Here is a 14,908-nt window from a genome sequence, read left to right as displayed (position 1 = left end):
TTATGATATTATTTTATGCCATGTTAGACCCCTAATTAAAGATTGTGAATTATTACGTAGTTTTAGTTTGCATTATGCTCCTGAATTAGAAGAAGGTGATAACTATTACATTTGGTAAACTGATTTGCATTACATTAGACTGCTGATTTATTGTGAATGAATGATATTGTTTATGATGCATTATACTGCTGAGTTATAAGAAAATATTGTTCACAGAAAGTCATCGCCTTATTTGTCTGGTTAGAAGAGAACAGAGCATACTGCCCCATCTCACCAGGAGCAGATAAACAGGGAGCCAAGGTCGTAGCTTAGGCGCTGTGTGAGAGAAAGAATGTGAATGTTTAGGCTTTTATGATTAGGTGGGGGCCACTAGAGGCTATAAGAGTTTGATCAAGGCTCCACCATTTTGAGATCTGATGCTGTCTGCTGTATGGTGTCCATCTCCCACGCGTGTGTTCATTAAATCATCGTTTGACTTGACCCGGCCGGACCAGTGTGGTTATTTTTGGTTTTCCTCTTGTATCCATCCCCAATATTTGAATCCGTAACAGGATGACATAAAGTCATCTTGAGCCACAAACAACATTCGTGTAACAAGATAGAAGCCGCAATCAGTTTTTGGCAGTGACTTTTATATAACCTTTATTTATGCAGTAAAAAAAATCTCATTAACATTAAAAATGTATTTTGTAAGAGTAAGTTGTCCAACAGGACAGCAGAAATGGCAGCAAATATTACAATAGTTCTGTAAAAATATTTTAAGTGGGGATAAAGGACCGGATTGGTTATAATGTAAGTAGGCTACAAGTTGTAAAGATACTTAAAAAACAGATAATTTTTTAATTCTTTATGTAACCCCTTTGTATCCCCTGTTCACCGAAGTGTATTTACGAACATACGTAAAGATATTACACATAAAAAATACACAGAAACACTGGAAATCAGTTTTTGGCAGACAATCACTTTTTGGCACAACACCGGCGTTAAGTTGCTTGAGCTTGCAGAAAGACTTTTAGGATTTTAGCATTTTTTGTGTGTGTGCACTGGAGAATATAATTCACTGAAAGCATGAACCAGGTAACTAAATACATTAAATATGGGGGGTTAACTTTGGATTTCCAGTTTCATTTCGTTGTTCTTATCTTGCAAAGTGGCTTTACATATTTTAGTCTAGCTCAGATTCTCTAAACACGAACGGGTTTCAGTTTCATTTTTCATTAGCTGTGCTGTTAGTTTTAGTTTCTTTCATGGCTGCTGTTTTCACATGTGATATTTGGAATAAATATAATAATAAAACATTTAACTCAAAGTCAGGTATATGTCCAAATCTCAGTAAACATACGCACCAAATACTTTTCAAGCTGTTTATGCCAACAAATTTGGCCAGGCTGACAAAGATTGAAACTGAAGATATTTTCTGTATACTTTTTTTAACTTTAGTTTTGCGAGTTTACAGCATTGTTTCAGTTCACTTTTTATTTATTTTACTGTATCTCATACCCGAAAAATACCTTTTTCCCCCCCTGAAACCAGTGTAGTCTTTTTTAAAATCTTGGTCACCTTGTATGCATATCAGATTTTTTTTTTCTATGTAAATAGACATTTTATAAGCATGTATCCTACACTTAGAAACTGTGTTATGTGGCTGTTATAGTTATTGTATTTATTATAAATTTGTATTTTTTTTCTAAGTTTCTTGTAATGCTCTTAAGATAGATAATCCTTATAACAGAAACATCTATCGATTTTGTTACACTCATCCAGTTGAGGTTCGTGGGGACTGAAGTCTGTCATGACTGTCGTGGGGTGAGAGGCAGGGTACAACCAGAACAGGACCGTGATATGTGGCATGGGTTGAAGCTAGAGTACCCAAAGAAAACCCACAAAGAAAAGGAAGCTCCACACAAAAAGGCCCCAGACTGTATTTGAACGCAGGACCGTCTTGCTATGAAGTGACAGTGCCAACTGCATGAAAGTTTTCAACTAATATGTAAAAACGACCCATTAGATAAAGAGCACATATATAAATAATTAAGCAATGCCTGTCATGAGTTTAGAAAATTACATACTAAATGTATTTTTAGGCCTCCATTCAAAACGCACTACTGCACTACTCAGTAAAAAAATATTTAAGCAAAAAGCGAGAGCGGTGACTTCTCTTGATAGTCCTGTATACTCTTCGTTCCACGCTTCGTTAGTCGATCCTAAGCTCCACCTTTCCCCTGCTCTTCCTTAGGTCGCGATTTATATCAAAAACTCCTTATATGGAAGGAAACTTCCCAAATTCCTGAATAGTGGGAGTGAACCTCTGGTCCCACCCTGCATACCAGACGTGGAGAGAGGACGAGACAAATTGTCGCACTTTTTTGAGTCACGGTCAGGGGGGAGAAAAAGTTATTTGGGAATGAGCTACTGGGCTGACGTAATGTCGGTGGAGTGAGGTTTTCAGATAACAAAACTTCTCCTGGCATGTCAGCATGTGTGAAAGTCCAGGATGCTATGTAAGACGTATCTAAGACAATGTATTAGTGGCGCATAGTATAATTTAAGCTGACAGTGAGCTGACAGGTCAGGGGGGTTCTTTCTTTATCTTATTTCGACAAAAAAAATACCCACAGAGCAGAACAGAAACTCCTCTGAGTCTTTCTGGGAAATAGATGAGCTTTAAGAGAAGCAGAGAGAAAACGTATTTTAATAATAATAATAATGGATTGCATTTATATAACGCTTTACGGGGCCCTCAAAGCGCTTTACAATTCCACTATTCATTCACTCTCACATTCACACACTGGTGGAGGCAGCTACAGTATTTTACTGTACAATAGGCTGCTTTATGACAGTGGTACATCAGATTAGTATGACTCCATGTGACACCGACGGTTCCTCCCGACATGAACACATGCTGGAGCCCATCAGTGTTACTACCTGTACTCATCGGATACATCTTTCTTTCTTCTTCAGCTGATGTCTTTGACAGCCCCTTGAAAAGTTTCTCCAACATATACTGTAATAAATATTGTAAAAGTATTTTTAAGTTTTGAAATCTGTCCCACTGACTGGGGACAATCCCACTGACGCTATTCTCCATCTTTCCCGACTATCCATCCAGTATCAAACTACTTCCTTTCAGCGAGTGGGAAGGAAAAACTCCCTTTTAACAGCAAGAAAGCTCCAGCAGAACAAGGCTCAGAGAGGGGCAGCCAACTGCTGCAACGGTGAGGGCAGGGAGACAGGACAAATGACACACTGTGGAAGAGAGCATTGATTTATGAGTGTGAATTTTCGGCCCAGGGACCCAAATTAATCCACCAAAGCTTTACTCTTGTGAAAATTGCAGTTAAATAATTAATACCTGACCACCACCAATAGGCAACAGGTGAAGTGTCTTGCCCAAGGACACAACGACCGAGACTGTCCAAGCCGGGGCTCGAACCGGCAACCTTCCGATTACAAGGCGAACTCCCAACGCTTGAGCCACGATTGCCCCAAATGCTCAGTTGGTCACTTGGACCATTTATTTAGATGTTTGATGTCCATTATATTTTATATAGTTCCCATTTTCAGAGGCTCAAACGTAATTGGACGTTTGACTGAAAACCTTCAGGCCAGGCCTTTTTTTCTCACAGCAAATTGAACAGATAAAAGATCTGGAGTTGATTTCAAGTGTTGATCTTTCATTTTGCATGCCTGAAAAACTCAACAAACCAGTCAGAGATAGCAGAGACTTTAGGAGAGGCCAAATAAACAGAGTCCTTAAAAAGAAGGAATTCATTGTCAGAAAGACCACAGGAGACATCTAAAGTGCATGATAAGATAATTATTTCCGTGGTTAAAAAAAAACCCCACTACATGTGAATGCACAGGGTGCAAACGCCTGGTTACACTCAAGAACAGGGAGGACTTTGCCCAAAAAAGCCTTCACCGTTGTTTGGATTCACCTTTTATGATGGATGAAGTATGGAGAAAGAAAGAACAGCCCATGATCCAAAGTTCACCATGTGTTAAACAGGGTGCAAATATGTCTGCCAATGGAAGTGGCTTGCTAGTGTGTACTGATGATTTGACTGTTGATAGCAGTAGCAGGGTGAAATGTACAGGGCTATAGTCTCAGTTGCAAAACTGTTTAGGCACCACTTTACAGTGTGAACGGATAAGCCGAGGAAATAGGATAGTCTTCGATGTTCAACAGTGCGTGCTTTCAGGTAGCACAAAACTGAATGCAGAGACCCACAAACATGCTACAACTGAAGGCGGTTGGATTAAAAGCAGTAATGAACATCTCTGGGGAGGAAACATAAGATTTGGTGATATCCAGGGCTTCCAAACTAGTTTCACCCACATATTAAAAACTATCCTGATATTTAAAATTATTTATTTGTCCAATTAATTTTGAAGCTGAGAAATTTGGGGAGAGGGTATAAAAATGGCTATAACTCTACAACATTTAATGCAAAATTGTTCTCAAATCCAAGCTGAAACTATCCTGTTTTAACCTGAGCAGAAGAAAGCCCCATAAAATATCAGTGATCTAAGCCCAGGTGTATCTCTTCAGTGTCTGAGCATCCTCCTGGTCATAAATACAGCTGGATTTCTTTGTACATGTAACAGATGATACCGTCATACAGGTGTGCGGCAGGCTGATTCAGTGCGAGGGTAAACGCACCAGAGGGCACTTACTCATCCTGCTGTCTTATGCGATTACATCAGCTGACTGAGTCATAGGAGGAGTGACGTAGGCAAAACATTCTTTAGCTTATTGAACATGTTGCAACCCAAAGGCAATCAGAATTACAACCAGTAGGTGCAGAATAACTGTTGCTTTACTACATATATGGCTAGTTTAAAAGGGTGGGATTATACTTTTAGACTAGTAAAATTTACAGTTTAATAACAGAGGACCTTTTGTAGCGTGGGCCCAGTAAAATCATAAGAATTATTGATGAATTTGAACCGATATTACTCTCATCATTTTACATCTCTGGTGCAGACAAAGAACACACATGGACAATGTGCACCCCCACATGGCCAACATGTGTAAATGCACATAAAGTCCACCTTCAAACAAAAGGCAGTTTAGATTAACTACTTCTTTTTCTCCCCAATGCACGAAACCATAAAAGACCTGACGGCAGCCAAGATTTAGATCTTTTTATTTTTCAAACAACTGAGAGATGTTAAACACTGAACAAATAAAGATGCCCCGTCAAAACTCCAGAAAAAAAACAGATTCTTTTCAACCAGTTGTAGCACTTTTCCATTATTGCCAGTGGTGTTGTTGATGACGACGTGCAGTTTCTCGTTGTCTGCAGCTTCACCCCCCTCACTAGATCAGCGCGTAGAAAAAGTAACAGAAAACGGTGCATATACCAGCGTCAGATTGATCGTGGGGATTTGGGATTCTTACGTACAAATCCAGCTCCAGGCAGGCGTGTTTTAGGCGGAAGCAAATCCAGATTTACCGTTTTGTTTTTAAACCAAGGCACATTGGTAGGTAGGAATGGATGACCAAAAAGAATGAATGGACAGAGAGGCTGCACAGAAGCCAATCTTCATTTAAATCATGTGAGAATGGTGGTAGCGACCAAAAAGGGAGTCGAACTGAAGTACTGTCACATGGAAAACGGCAAGAACATCGGATGCGCACAGCTCGCTCTGTATTTCTCTCTTAACCCTGGAGAACCCATGGGGTCAAATTTGACCCCATGGTTTCCCTAGAAAACCAATGGGGTCAGCTCTGACCCCATGGGTTCTCCAGGGTTAAATGTTTAAATCACTGTTTTGAATGGGAGCAAAAGAAGTGCCACCCTCTTTCTGCAACTTAAATTATTTCTAAAGCCTGGAAAAAGCAGCTTCGAGAGCAGTAAATGTGTCTGAAATTCGTATTAATCCATGGGCACATTGTGGGAGAATCAGTCAGGTCACACTCGAATGAATGAATCAGTAAAGAAAATGACCAACAAGTCGTCAACTTATGTACAAGTGCATAAGAGGTCTCAATTCTGTACATTCACTAAGGCGGTATAAACTCAGAAAAAAAATATATTAGCAAGGAATTTCAGAAGGCAAACGATATCTAAAGAAACAGAAAAAGTTCCAGCATTCAAACATGTCCTTGCTTTTGTCATTGAACAACACCAGCAGCCGGGACATTCTTTAATATTTCGGAGAGAATTAGTGGATGGAAACATTTGACTGCACTATTTTTTTTTCCTTTTTGCATTAGCACCACACTACTTTAAAACGGTTACACATCCAGAAGAATCTTCATGACCTGGAACCTTTTAGGAGCCGAGCTGATGAGACAGAGAGAGCGGAAGTTGGTTGGAGGGTGGAGTCTGGAATGTAAATAACCAAAACACATCCGCACTGGCCAATCTTAAAGAAAGGACAGCACGTGGGCTTCCTTTAACATTTAAGATTCAGCTGAGAGCATAGTGATGCAAACAGAAGAGAAAACAAAAAGAATCTATAGTTGTTGTTATCGTCTTTTTTTTAACATTTGTTTTGATGAACATCCCGTAATTGAACTGGTCAAAAATAAATAGATGTATATATGATAAGAAGTTTATAATTTACTCTTTTATATCTCACATAAAGCTTCTTGTAACTGCCAAATATGTTCCAGTAACTTCAAACCCTGGACATGTTCGGCTCTAACTGTGCTAGATGAACTCTTATCAACATCTTTCTGAGCACCAACATGGTGGTCTGTGCAGGACAGCTAAACCCCAGCCTTCCCTCAGGTTTAACCCTAGTTCAAAACTTCTTGTTAGAAACTAAACAGGTTAAAAAAAGAAACAGCATCATCCCAGTGTGCCTCAAAGAGGAGTACAATTCATAATGTTTAAAAAAAGAAAAACCTCACATTGTTACACCTATTTGGGTGATCTGGGATAATTCTGTCTTCTTTTTTTGCCTTTATGGTTAGCAGCAGTACTCTGCAATACGGGCCTCATTCCTGTGGCTTTCAGTTTGAAAAATAAAACAGAAACAGCCCTTGATATTACAAACTCAACTAGTCTTTTAATCTTTACACTTCTTTTATACCAAAATCTTAATAGATTATCACAGAAAGAGGAAGAGGCGTGGGGGAGTGGAGTTTGGCAGGCCTGATTTTTGCCAAACTCACAGTGAACAAAAAAAAAAATTAAATCACAAAGTATCTCGTCTCTGTGGCGAGATGAGGAAAGGAGTGGAAAAGTACTGCAACCTTCCCGTACCCCCTCAGTCTAGGCAAACGTATGGCAGGATGTTCAATTTGCTTTCATCCCCGTGAGGGTCCAGTGATATGCAATCTGTCCAATCGTACCAGGTGCCCTTGGTGTCACAAACGCCATTCACCCCCTGCCAGTGCTGTGTGTGTATCCTGTCCAAGTCCTCATCTGTCACGTCCCGGCTCACCCCCGGTAAATCCCCTGTCAAATTGTCCGTTTGGAGAACGTGCATCTTCCGCGACTCCTTAATTTCCTGTTCTTCCCTTTTCAGATATTCCGACATGAAAAAGTGTGCACTAGGGGCCTGAACCCCCGAGGAGTTGAGGACATTGCTCTGAAGGTTCAAGTAGGACTGGATGATTTCATTTCTAGACAGCTCCTTCCAGTTTGTGTGGTGGAAGGGGTTAGGGCTAGGACCTGGGACTGTGGCGGTGGCAGCGCACTGTTGTACAGTGCTTTCAGTTCTCTGCCTAGACTCAGCGGGGTCAGGAGTGGGTGCTTCATCTGTTTGAGAAGGTTCTTTATGCACCAGAGGTTTAATCTGACCTGTGACCGGGTCAAATGTTAATCTGCGTTCTTTTAAACGAACGGGTTTAGTGGTGTCCTCCATTTTCTGGCCATCTAAGTTGACAGAGTAATCTCTAGACCTGTACTTCCTCCTTTTATGTTCCGAATTTGGTACCGTTGTCCCATCTGCGTCATCAGAAACAACCATAGCTCCCTCAGAAATCTGTTTCTGTGGTTCTGAGTTCTGCTGGGAGAGAGAAGGTGAGGGGGAGACTGATGGGGATTCCAGTGTTGCAGATATGTCTTGTGATGGGCAAAGAGAGGAGGCTTCTGAACTGCTGGCCCAGTGCATTGAAGATCTATTAGAAGAATGTGGCAGCTTGTCAGCATAAGATGAGGCCGGGGACGACACAGTATGGGAAAAAGATAAGGGAGAGTCCCTGGAGGAAGGGCTTGGGACCGGCGTTCCTTTTGGTGCATATGCTGAAGAGCGCTTGGTCATTGTATCTTGCTTCGTACTCCTTGGGCTGGTAGTGAGACCACGAGGACTTCTGGCTTGATAATAGCCCCCGCCTCCTTCATCCAATCTGGCCTGTTGCTGCATCACAGCAACTTTAATCAAAGAGGAAGTGCTGGGTAGTTTGGCCACCCCGGGAGAGCTGGGGCGAGGCTTGACAGCATTAACAGGAATTCTGTTCATTTTATCATTATCAAGGTGCTCAACTCGAGATCTGTCAGGAGACGGGACAACCTCCTGGTCAGGGAGGGCATCCGGACTACCTGCAATCCCATTGGTGGGTGGCGTTGAAACAGAGTTATCATATGGGGACATTTTGGAGATTTTTTCTTGCAAGTACACTCCACTGTCTCTGTGCTCTGCCCGCCGCTTGCGGCTGCTTGATTTCTCAGCTTTTGGTGAGTACGTGTTGTGAACGTCATTTCTGATTTTGACCTCAGGGACACCTTTCCCTGGCACAGAAATGTCAGAAGGAGAGGCATCGGTTCTGCAGGGATGAGAACTGCCATTGGTAGAGCCAGGAACACTTGCAGCCACAGCTGGCCCAGGTTCAATCAGCTTTTGCCAGTTCCTCAAGAGTTTCTTAGCTCGTTTAGCCAGGTCTTCATCCTTCGTCTTCTTCCTCACATCATTGATCAACTTTCCTAGTCGAGTTTCCTACGTTAAAAAACAAGCACTAGGATTAGAAACACTATTCAGATAAACAGTTTGATATAAAGCATCAGCTAAGTTCAGTCGACTGTCTTACCTCAAGTGCTTCTTTGGTGATAGGATACTTTTCAAGGCAGGCAATTACTTCCAGTACGACCACCATATTGCATATCTGCAAGAACGATATAAAGAGCTTCTAAAACATCACGGTCACACAAAGTGTATATTACCCAAAAATTACTGCTTACTTAAGTAACAACAAAAGAAGCTGTTAATGAGAATTACAATCACATTTATAATATTCTAGAAAGGCCAAAGCTGGTGACAATTCAGTGATTAGCCAAGAGCCCTGCACTAATGCTGATTGTGGAAACTGCCCAGAAATTAGACAAATTCAAGGGAACTGAATCGTGCCTGCAACGTGTTTGAGGGGCAAGTTAGCTTAGAAGTTAGCAAGGGGAGGGAGGGGGGCGTTAGCAAGGGGAGGGAGGGGGGCGTTAGCTTGTCTGTCTGCTTCAAGAGCAACAAAACGACGTTGCAAAGTAAAGATGGAAGTGTCAACTCACAAAACCTTCTCCTTTGTAATCACTATAACAATAGGGTAGCATATAGACCAAAACGGAGAGCACAAATTAATTAACATTACGCGAGTTTCTTATCTTGTTGACAAAGTCAAGCGGAGCGTCTGTGTGTCTGTGAATTTGCCTGTGCTAGCCGATTTAGCCGCGGCTAGCATTTCAGCTGAGAAGGAAGGGTGGACTGTTTCAAAAAACGTAGCTTTAGCCACTGGAGCTAAGAGTTTGCTAGCTCCCGTCCATGGCTTAGTAACACGAGATTTTTATTAAGATGAAACAGTTTAGGGTGAAAATAAATTCAGAATGGAAAAGGAATTTGGAAGGAAATTAAGCATATAGTTTTCTTTTTAACGTATACGCAAAACCCGCTGTGGCTAAGTTAGCCGCTAGCATGCTACACGCCAGATTATGGTCTGTCCAGGGTAACGCTGGTAGCTAAATTAGCTTTCAAGCTGTCAACTCAAGTACCCCCATCTTTAATTCCAACCTAAAATACACAATAAGAAGTTTGGGCACAGGAATATAATTAAATAAGAGTTGTCGGGCGAATTCTCAAGTCGAGTTGCCCCTGAGTGCAGGGAAACAAGCTAACTTCAGCTAGATAGCCTGCTCGCTTTAGCGCACTCACATTGCTCTGACTGTCGATGGCCTGCAGCAGCCGTTCCCTCATCTGCTGCGGGGTTGCTGAGACCGTTGTCATTGCCTATTCGGTGCGATCCGGAGGATGGAGGGAGGAATCCTCCAAAATGAAAACCGGGTGACAATGATGACTCAAAAGCCGCTTCGGGAACACGTCAGGCGTCCGTACAGCATATTTTCTGTCGCCTGTAAGGTAACGGCTCGGCTTATCTCACATGGAGTGGGGAAACGTGTGAGCTATGTTGCCCGTTTGCTGCTGCCTCCTCGGCGCTCTCGCAACTCACTACCAGCTGCAGGATCGCTCCACGGCCTCCTGCTGCATGCCGGGATACGTTGTGTGCGCTTTGACGTCTGCACGTCCTCAAGTAAACATACCTGATACACTCAGGGATGTGCACCACCGCAGGACTCCATCTACTTGTGGTTACACGGTAAACACTGTACAGCAGATCATGTAGTATGTAAACGAATTACGCACTGCCTTTTAAGTGACCCCTAAATAACAAATAATGATACTTTTATAAAAGTGATTTGTAGCGCAAAATCTAATGGTTTTCCAACAGTTTCGTGCTTTGTTCAAAATTGTTCGCCACTGTCAGAAGCCAGCTAGCCACATCCCAAAAATACCAAAGCTCCCCCACGTTAACTTCTCCAAGACAGATTTAACCACAACCACTTAGTATCCTTTTTTAAAGTGTCTAAATTTTTTGTTTTGTTTTGTTTTGAGCATTAGTTACGCACTCTGTTGCCAAAGCTGCACACATTCTTTCAGGCATTCGAATAAAAGAAACATATGCGTGTGTTTATCGCAACGAAGTACAGTAGTTACTTGTGTCTAAAATCGATCCTTCTATATTACAGCATTTCACCAGTAGATGGAGTCCTGCCGTTTCTAAAACAACAAAGGATACGTCAAAGAGCACAGCCTGTCCCTGTCCACAGGAGCAAACCGGGACGGGCTGTGCTAGATTGATGGGGCCATCAGATATGAAGCAAGAATGACTTTGCTTTAAATGTGACCCCTTCTTACATTCAGACCGCAGCAGAAATTCAAGACATATTAGACCAGACAGCATTTTTCCAGTATGCTATTATAGAATTTGGGGGATTCTGTGTGAATCATAGCCTCAGTTTCCTGTTCTTAGCTGGGGTGGCACCCGGTGTGATCTTCTGCTGCTGTAGCCCATCTGCTTCAAGGTTTGATGTGCTGTGTGTTCAGATATGCTCTTCTGCATACTTTGGCTTCAATGAGTGGTCTTCATCCTGAAGATGGTCTGGTCATTCTCCTCTAACCTTTGACGCCAACAAGGCATTTTAGCATTTGGGCATTTTGAAAATGTTTTTAGTTAGTCTTAATATTTTTAAGTAATATTATAAGAAGGGTGTGTCCCAGAGACAAAATTTACGAGAATCAGTATAGGTATTATCATTTTTAAAAAATGTACTTTTAGACAGCAGTTGACTCAGTCTTGTAGACTGTTGGCAAGTTAGGATAACAAAGCTTAACCAATAAACAAATAGGAAGGGCATTTCCTCCGTATTTAGTTTTTATTTTTAATGAATATTTTATTTCAGATCTAGTTTTAGTTTTAGTTAAGGATAATCAGCAATAAGAGGAGACACATTTAGGGTTAACTGTTGTAACCAAATAGAATGAAAACATTTAATATCAAACTAATTTCTTGACAACCACAACATAATCCAATCCACGCAAAGCCCAGAACACATTTAACTCATAGAAAAGACTGTCCTCTCACCAGCAGTCTTAGCTTTAGTATCCATCCCACATAAAAAAAAGTAGAAACTCATTAAAACTGTTGGTGCGGAAAGAGTGGGAGAGGCAGGGCAACTGAAGTCCTGGAGTGGGTGAGAAAGTCTAAGTTATGCCAGTTATGGGGGCTGCAAACACCATGAAACTACTGCTGCACGTCTTTGTTTTCTAGTACTTTTTGGAGTCAAGCTAATGAGAAAAAAACACAATACGAGAAATCAAGTGTCTTGGCTTATTCAGATATATTTATTTTCATCTCATTTACAAATAATAATGCAAAGATACAAAGACAGAAGCCTTCACACGAGAAAAATACATCAGGTACATTTTAAATGGAAAGCCCTGCCCCAAATCTATAACGTCGCTCACATTTACAGCCAACTTGGATTATTTTGGTCCAATTTTAACAGTTAAAATAGAAAACGCACAATTTGAAGAACAAGGTTTGGACCAGTCGCTTTTAAAGGGTTAGCTCAAAAAGAAAAAGTACAGACCCGCCAAGCTCTGCTGCAGAATGCTAGATTTGCATATTATACGAGCATAATGTTTCCTGTTGCGGCGAGTGCACTACAGAAACATAGTGCACCTCTTCACGGCAGTAAAATGCATTTGCAGTGTGTGGAATAGTTTTACTCAACTTAAAATACATTGTAGAACGTTTTAGCTGCCATTGTGTGAGCCAGCACTGGGCCGTCCTCAAAATGCACTCACAGGATTCATAGCTGTGGGCAACCCACTGAGTGACCTTACATGACCGTGACTCTGTTTCATCTTCCTGATTCAGTTTGTGTTTTAACAGCTTGTGTCACAGAGCCACTATTAGTCTGACTGTACAGTATTTGTATGTGGTTTTACTCGTGTTATTTCTCATCGTGTCCATGTTATGTCTCAGTGTTTTGTTTTTTTTCACTACAAAATACGATTTCACCACAAATTTATAAAACAAAGGCAAAACTAAATGGTTAGTTTAAAGCAAAATACAATATGTCAAGATACTTTGAAATTCGGCATCATGCAGAAAATAGATTTCTCATTTCGTGGACAGGATATAGCAGTCATTTCATTAAAGGGGACCTGTTATGCTCATTTCCAGCACCAAATTTAAAAAAACAAACAACTGCTGACTCTTCTAGAGGGCCCTGGTGCAGCTTCTCAGGACATCTTTTGTTTATGCAACAGGCTGTTTTAGCTCTTTTCCCCTTAAACATACAGAAGGTTTGAACAAAAGGTGGGTGGAGTTCAGGCCTAGTAGTTGGTGCATTGTATTGTAAATTCACTTTGGACAAGTCACAAAAAAAACCAAGCAGGCATGCAGGCGTCTGCACGGGCCTTCACGAAAGTAGCGTCACTGGGACCCAAGTGGCCCGAGTGACATAAAGTATAAGACCCACAGACACGTTTTAGAAATCAATTTCATAGTGACTTCACTTGCCAAACAATCTCTAGGCCTATCCCACTGGGGCCTTTGATGAGCATATTAAGACTATCCACTCTCAGTGACATCATACAGAGCCAAGAGTAGAAAAAAACTAAGCATTTAGGACAGGCTTTAGATTACTTCAACACACAATAAAGTAATTACTGTGGTCTTGTTTATTATTAGTGTTTCCCATTCTACGAGCAAATATAACTGGAAGGAGATGCATAACAGGTGCCCCTTTAATTCATGTTGTAGAAATCAGTAATTGTGTCCAACCTGAACAATGACTTTGTAGGTAAATATGAAATAATTTGAACCATAATGGGATCATTTGAGGAAAAAAAGAGGATGTTTTATAAAAGTTTTAAATTTTTTCCATTACTTATGGCTCTTTTTTTTTTTTTTTACCTTTGGTTCAACTGTTGATTTTACTTTAAAAAGAAGGAGACAAAAAGATACAGTGCTGTAGACAAATCTGCTCTGAAGTAAAGACCAAAAGAATCTAAATAGTCTAATATGTAACAGGAAGTGGAATTCCTGCAGAATAAAAGTTTTTCAAGTAAATGAAAAGTGCTTCAAGGGCCTTGAAATGCATATGGACGAGGTCCAAACGAAATATCAGATAACTCTGAATTAATAAATAATAATATTGAAATAACTGTTCAACATTACTGATTCACTGTTTAAACCACAAAATTGTTTAGCTAATCTACACTGCAAGTGGTTCTACATGCATGTAGTCTGTTTTTCCAGATACAGTATTTAACTCAGCTGAAACATTTTAAGGTAGAGGAAAACAAACGTTGCTCTGCTGTAAACTCTTGTCTCTGTAAACACTGGTGCGATACCTGAACGTCACTGCTTAAAAAGGTGGCAGTAACAGGCAACGCATCAGTCTGCGCTTATCTACATGAGCACAAAAAGTGTTAAAAAAAACACAAAACAAACGGAAATAAAAAAAAAACCACAAAAGATGTCAGGCTCACTGTAAAGTCTGGAGGTCCAGCAGAGAATATAGAGCCACAATGACATATTGCAGCACAGTATTTCTCAGTGCATTTTCTTACTTTGACATCATATCACATAAAGCACGAAAAACATTGTTCCTACCATACAGCAATATACAAAGCTAGTCTATAGATTTACCATGACATAATCAAAACTCTGTGTGGGTGTTCCACGGGGAAATAAGCGCATACTGGATATTGCGGTATAAAACACAGTATCAAACAGCGGCTTCTACATGTGCATGAAAGGCTGATTACCACATATCTGATGCTTTTAGGCTTCACTTAGCAGTTACGTAGCCTGTACATGATGCAGAATCAAAGAGAGACAAAAGACGAGTTTAGCGAACAAGGGGGAAAAAACAACACGCTTGCTCAGACAAACAAAACCGACCTAACCCTTAAAAATAAAATAAAATAATTTTTTAAAAAAACAAGCCATAAAAAGAAAACACTTAAGGAGATTCGTGCAGTCACAAAATTATTAAAATAGAAAAACAACCACCCCGCTTTCCCACAGTGATAACTAGAACGCAGGATCACTGACAAATATGATGCATCTGAAATATTAGAGTTTTGTTGTTGGGGGTTTTTTTAAGGAAAAAGC

General features: G+C 40.7%; 1 protein-coding gene and 1 long non-coding RNA gene across 2 annotated transcripts; one reads left to right on the top strand and one right to left on the bottom strand.

The window, feature by feature from the left end:
- Window positions 1-5,133: 5,133 nt before the first annotated feature.
- crsp7 (cofactor required for Sp1 transcriptional activation, subunit 7) lies at window positions 5,134-10,438 on the bottom strand. The gene is made up of 3 exons (XM_085141314.1): window positions 10,093-10,438; window positions 8,987-9,061; window positions 5,134-8,895 (listed from the first exon to the last, which is right to left on the bottom strand). The coding sequence occupies exons 1-3, from the start codon at window positions 10,162-10,164 to the stop codon at window positions 7,225-7,227; spliced, it is 1,818 nt and encodes a 605-aa protein (XP_084997440.1). The 5' UTR covers window positions 10,165-10,438; the 3' UTR covers window positions 5,134-7,224.
- Window positions 10,436-14,722, top strand: LOC146497971 (uncharacterized). Its single transcript, XR_014870859.1, has 2 exons — window positions 10,436-10,534; window positions 10,965-14,722. It is a non-coding gene; the product is annotated as an uncharacterized LOC146497971 (long non-coding RNA).
- Window positions 14,723-14,908: the final 186 nt, after the last annotated feature.

This window comes from Neolamprologus multifasciatus, chromosome 18, assembly GCF_963576455.1.
Source record: "Neolamprologus multifasciatus chromosome 18, fNeoMul1.2, whole genome shotgun sequence".
NCBI lineage: Eukaryota > Metazoa > Chordata > Actinopteri > Cichliformes > Cichlidae > Neolamprologus > Neolamprologus multifasciatus.
The sequence above is the reverse complement of the archived record's forward strand: the minus strand, read 5'-3'. Positions and strand labels throughout refer to the sequence as shown.

Excerpts from the sequence above, each read along its gene's own strand:
- crsp7 (XM_085141314.1), bottom strand. The coding sequence starts at position 10,164 with ATGACAACGGTCTCAGCAACCCCGCAGCAGATGAGGGAACGGCTGCTG. Across the intron at positions 9,062-10,092 it reads CCATCGACAGTCAGAGCAAT|ATATGCAATATGGTGGTCGT; the intron begins GTGAGTGCGCTA and ends TCGTTCTTGCAG. Across the intron at positions 8,896-8,986 it reads TCACCAAAGAAGCACTTGAG|GAAACTCGACTAGGAAAGTT; the intron begins GTAAGACAGTCG and ends TTTTTAACGTAG.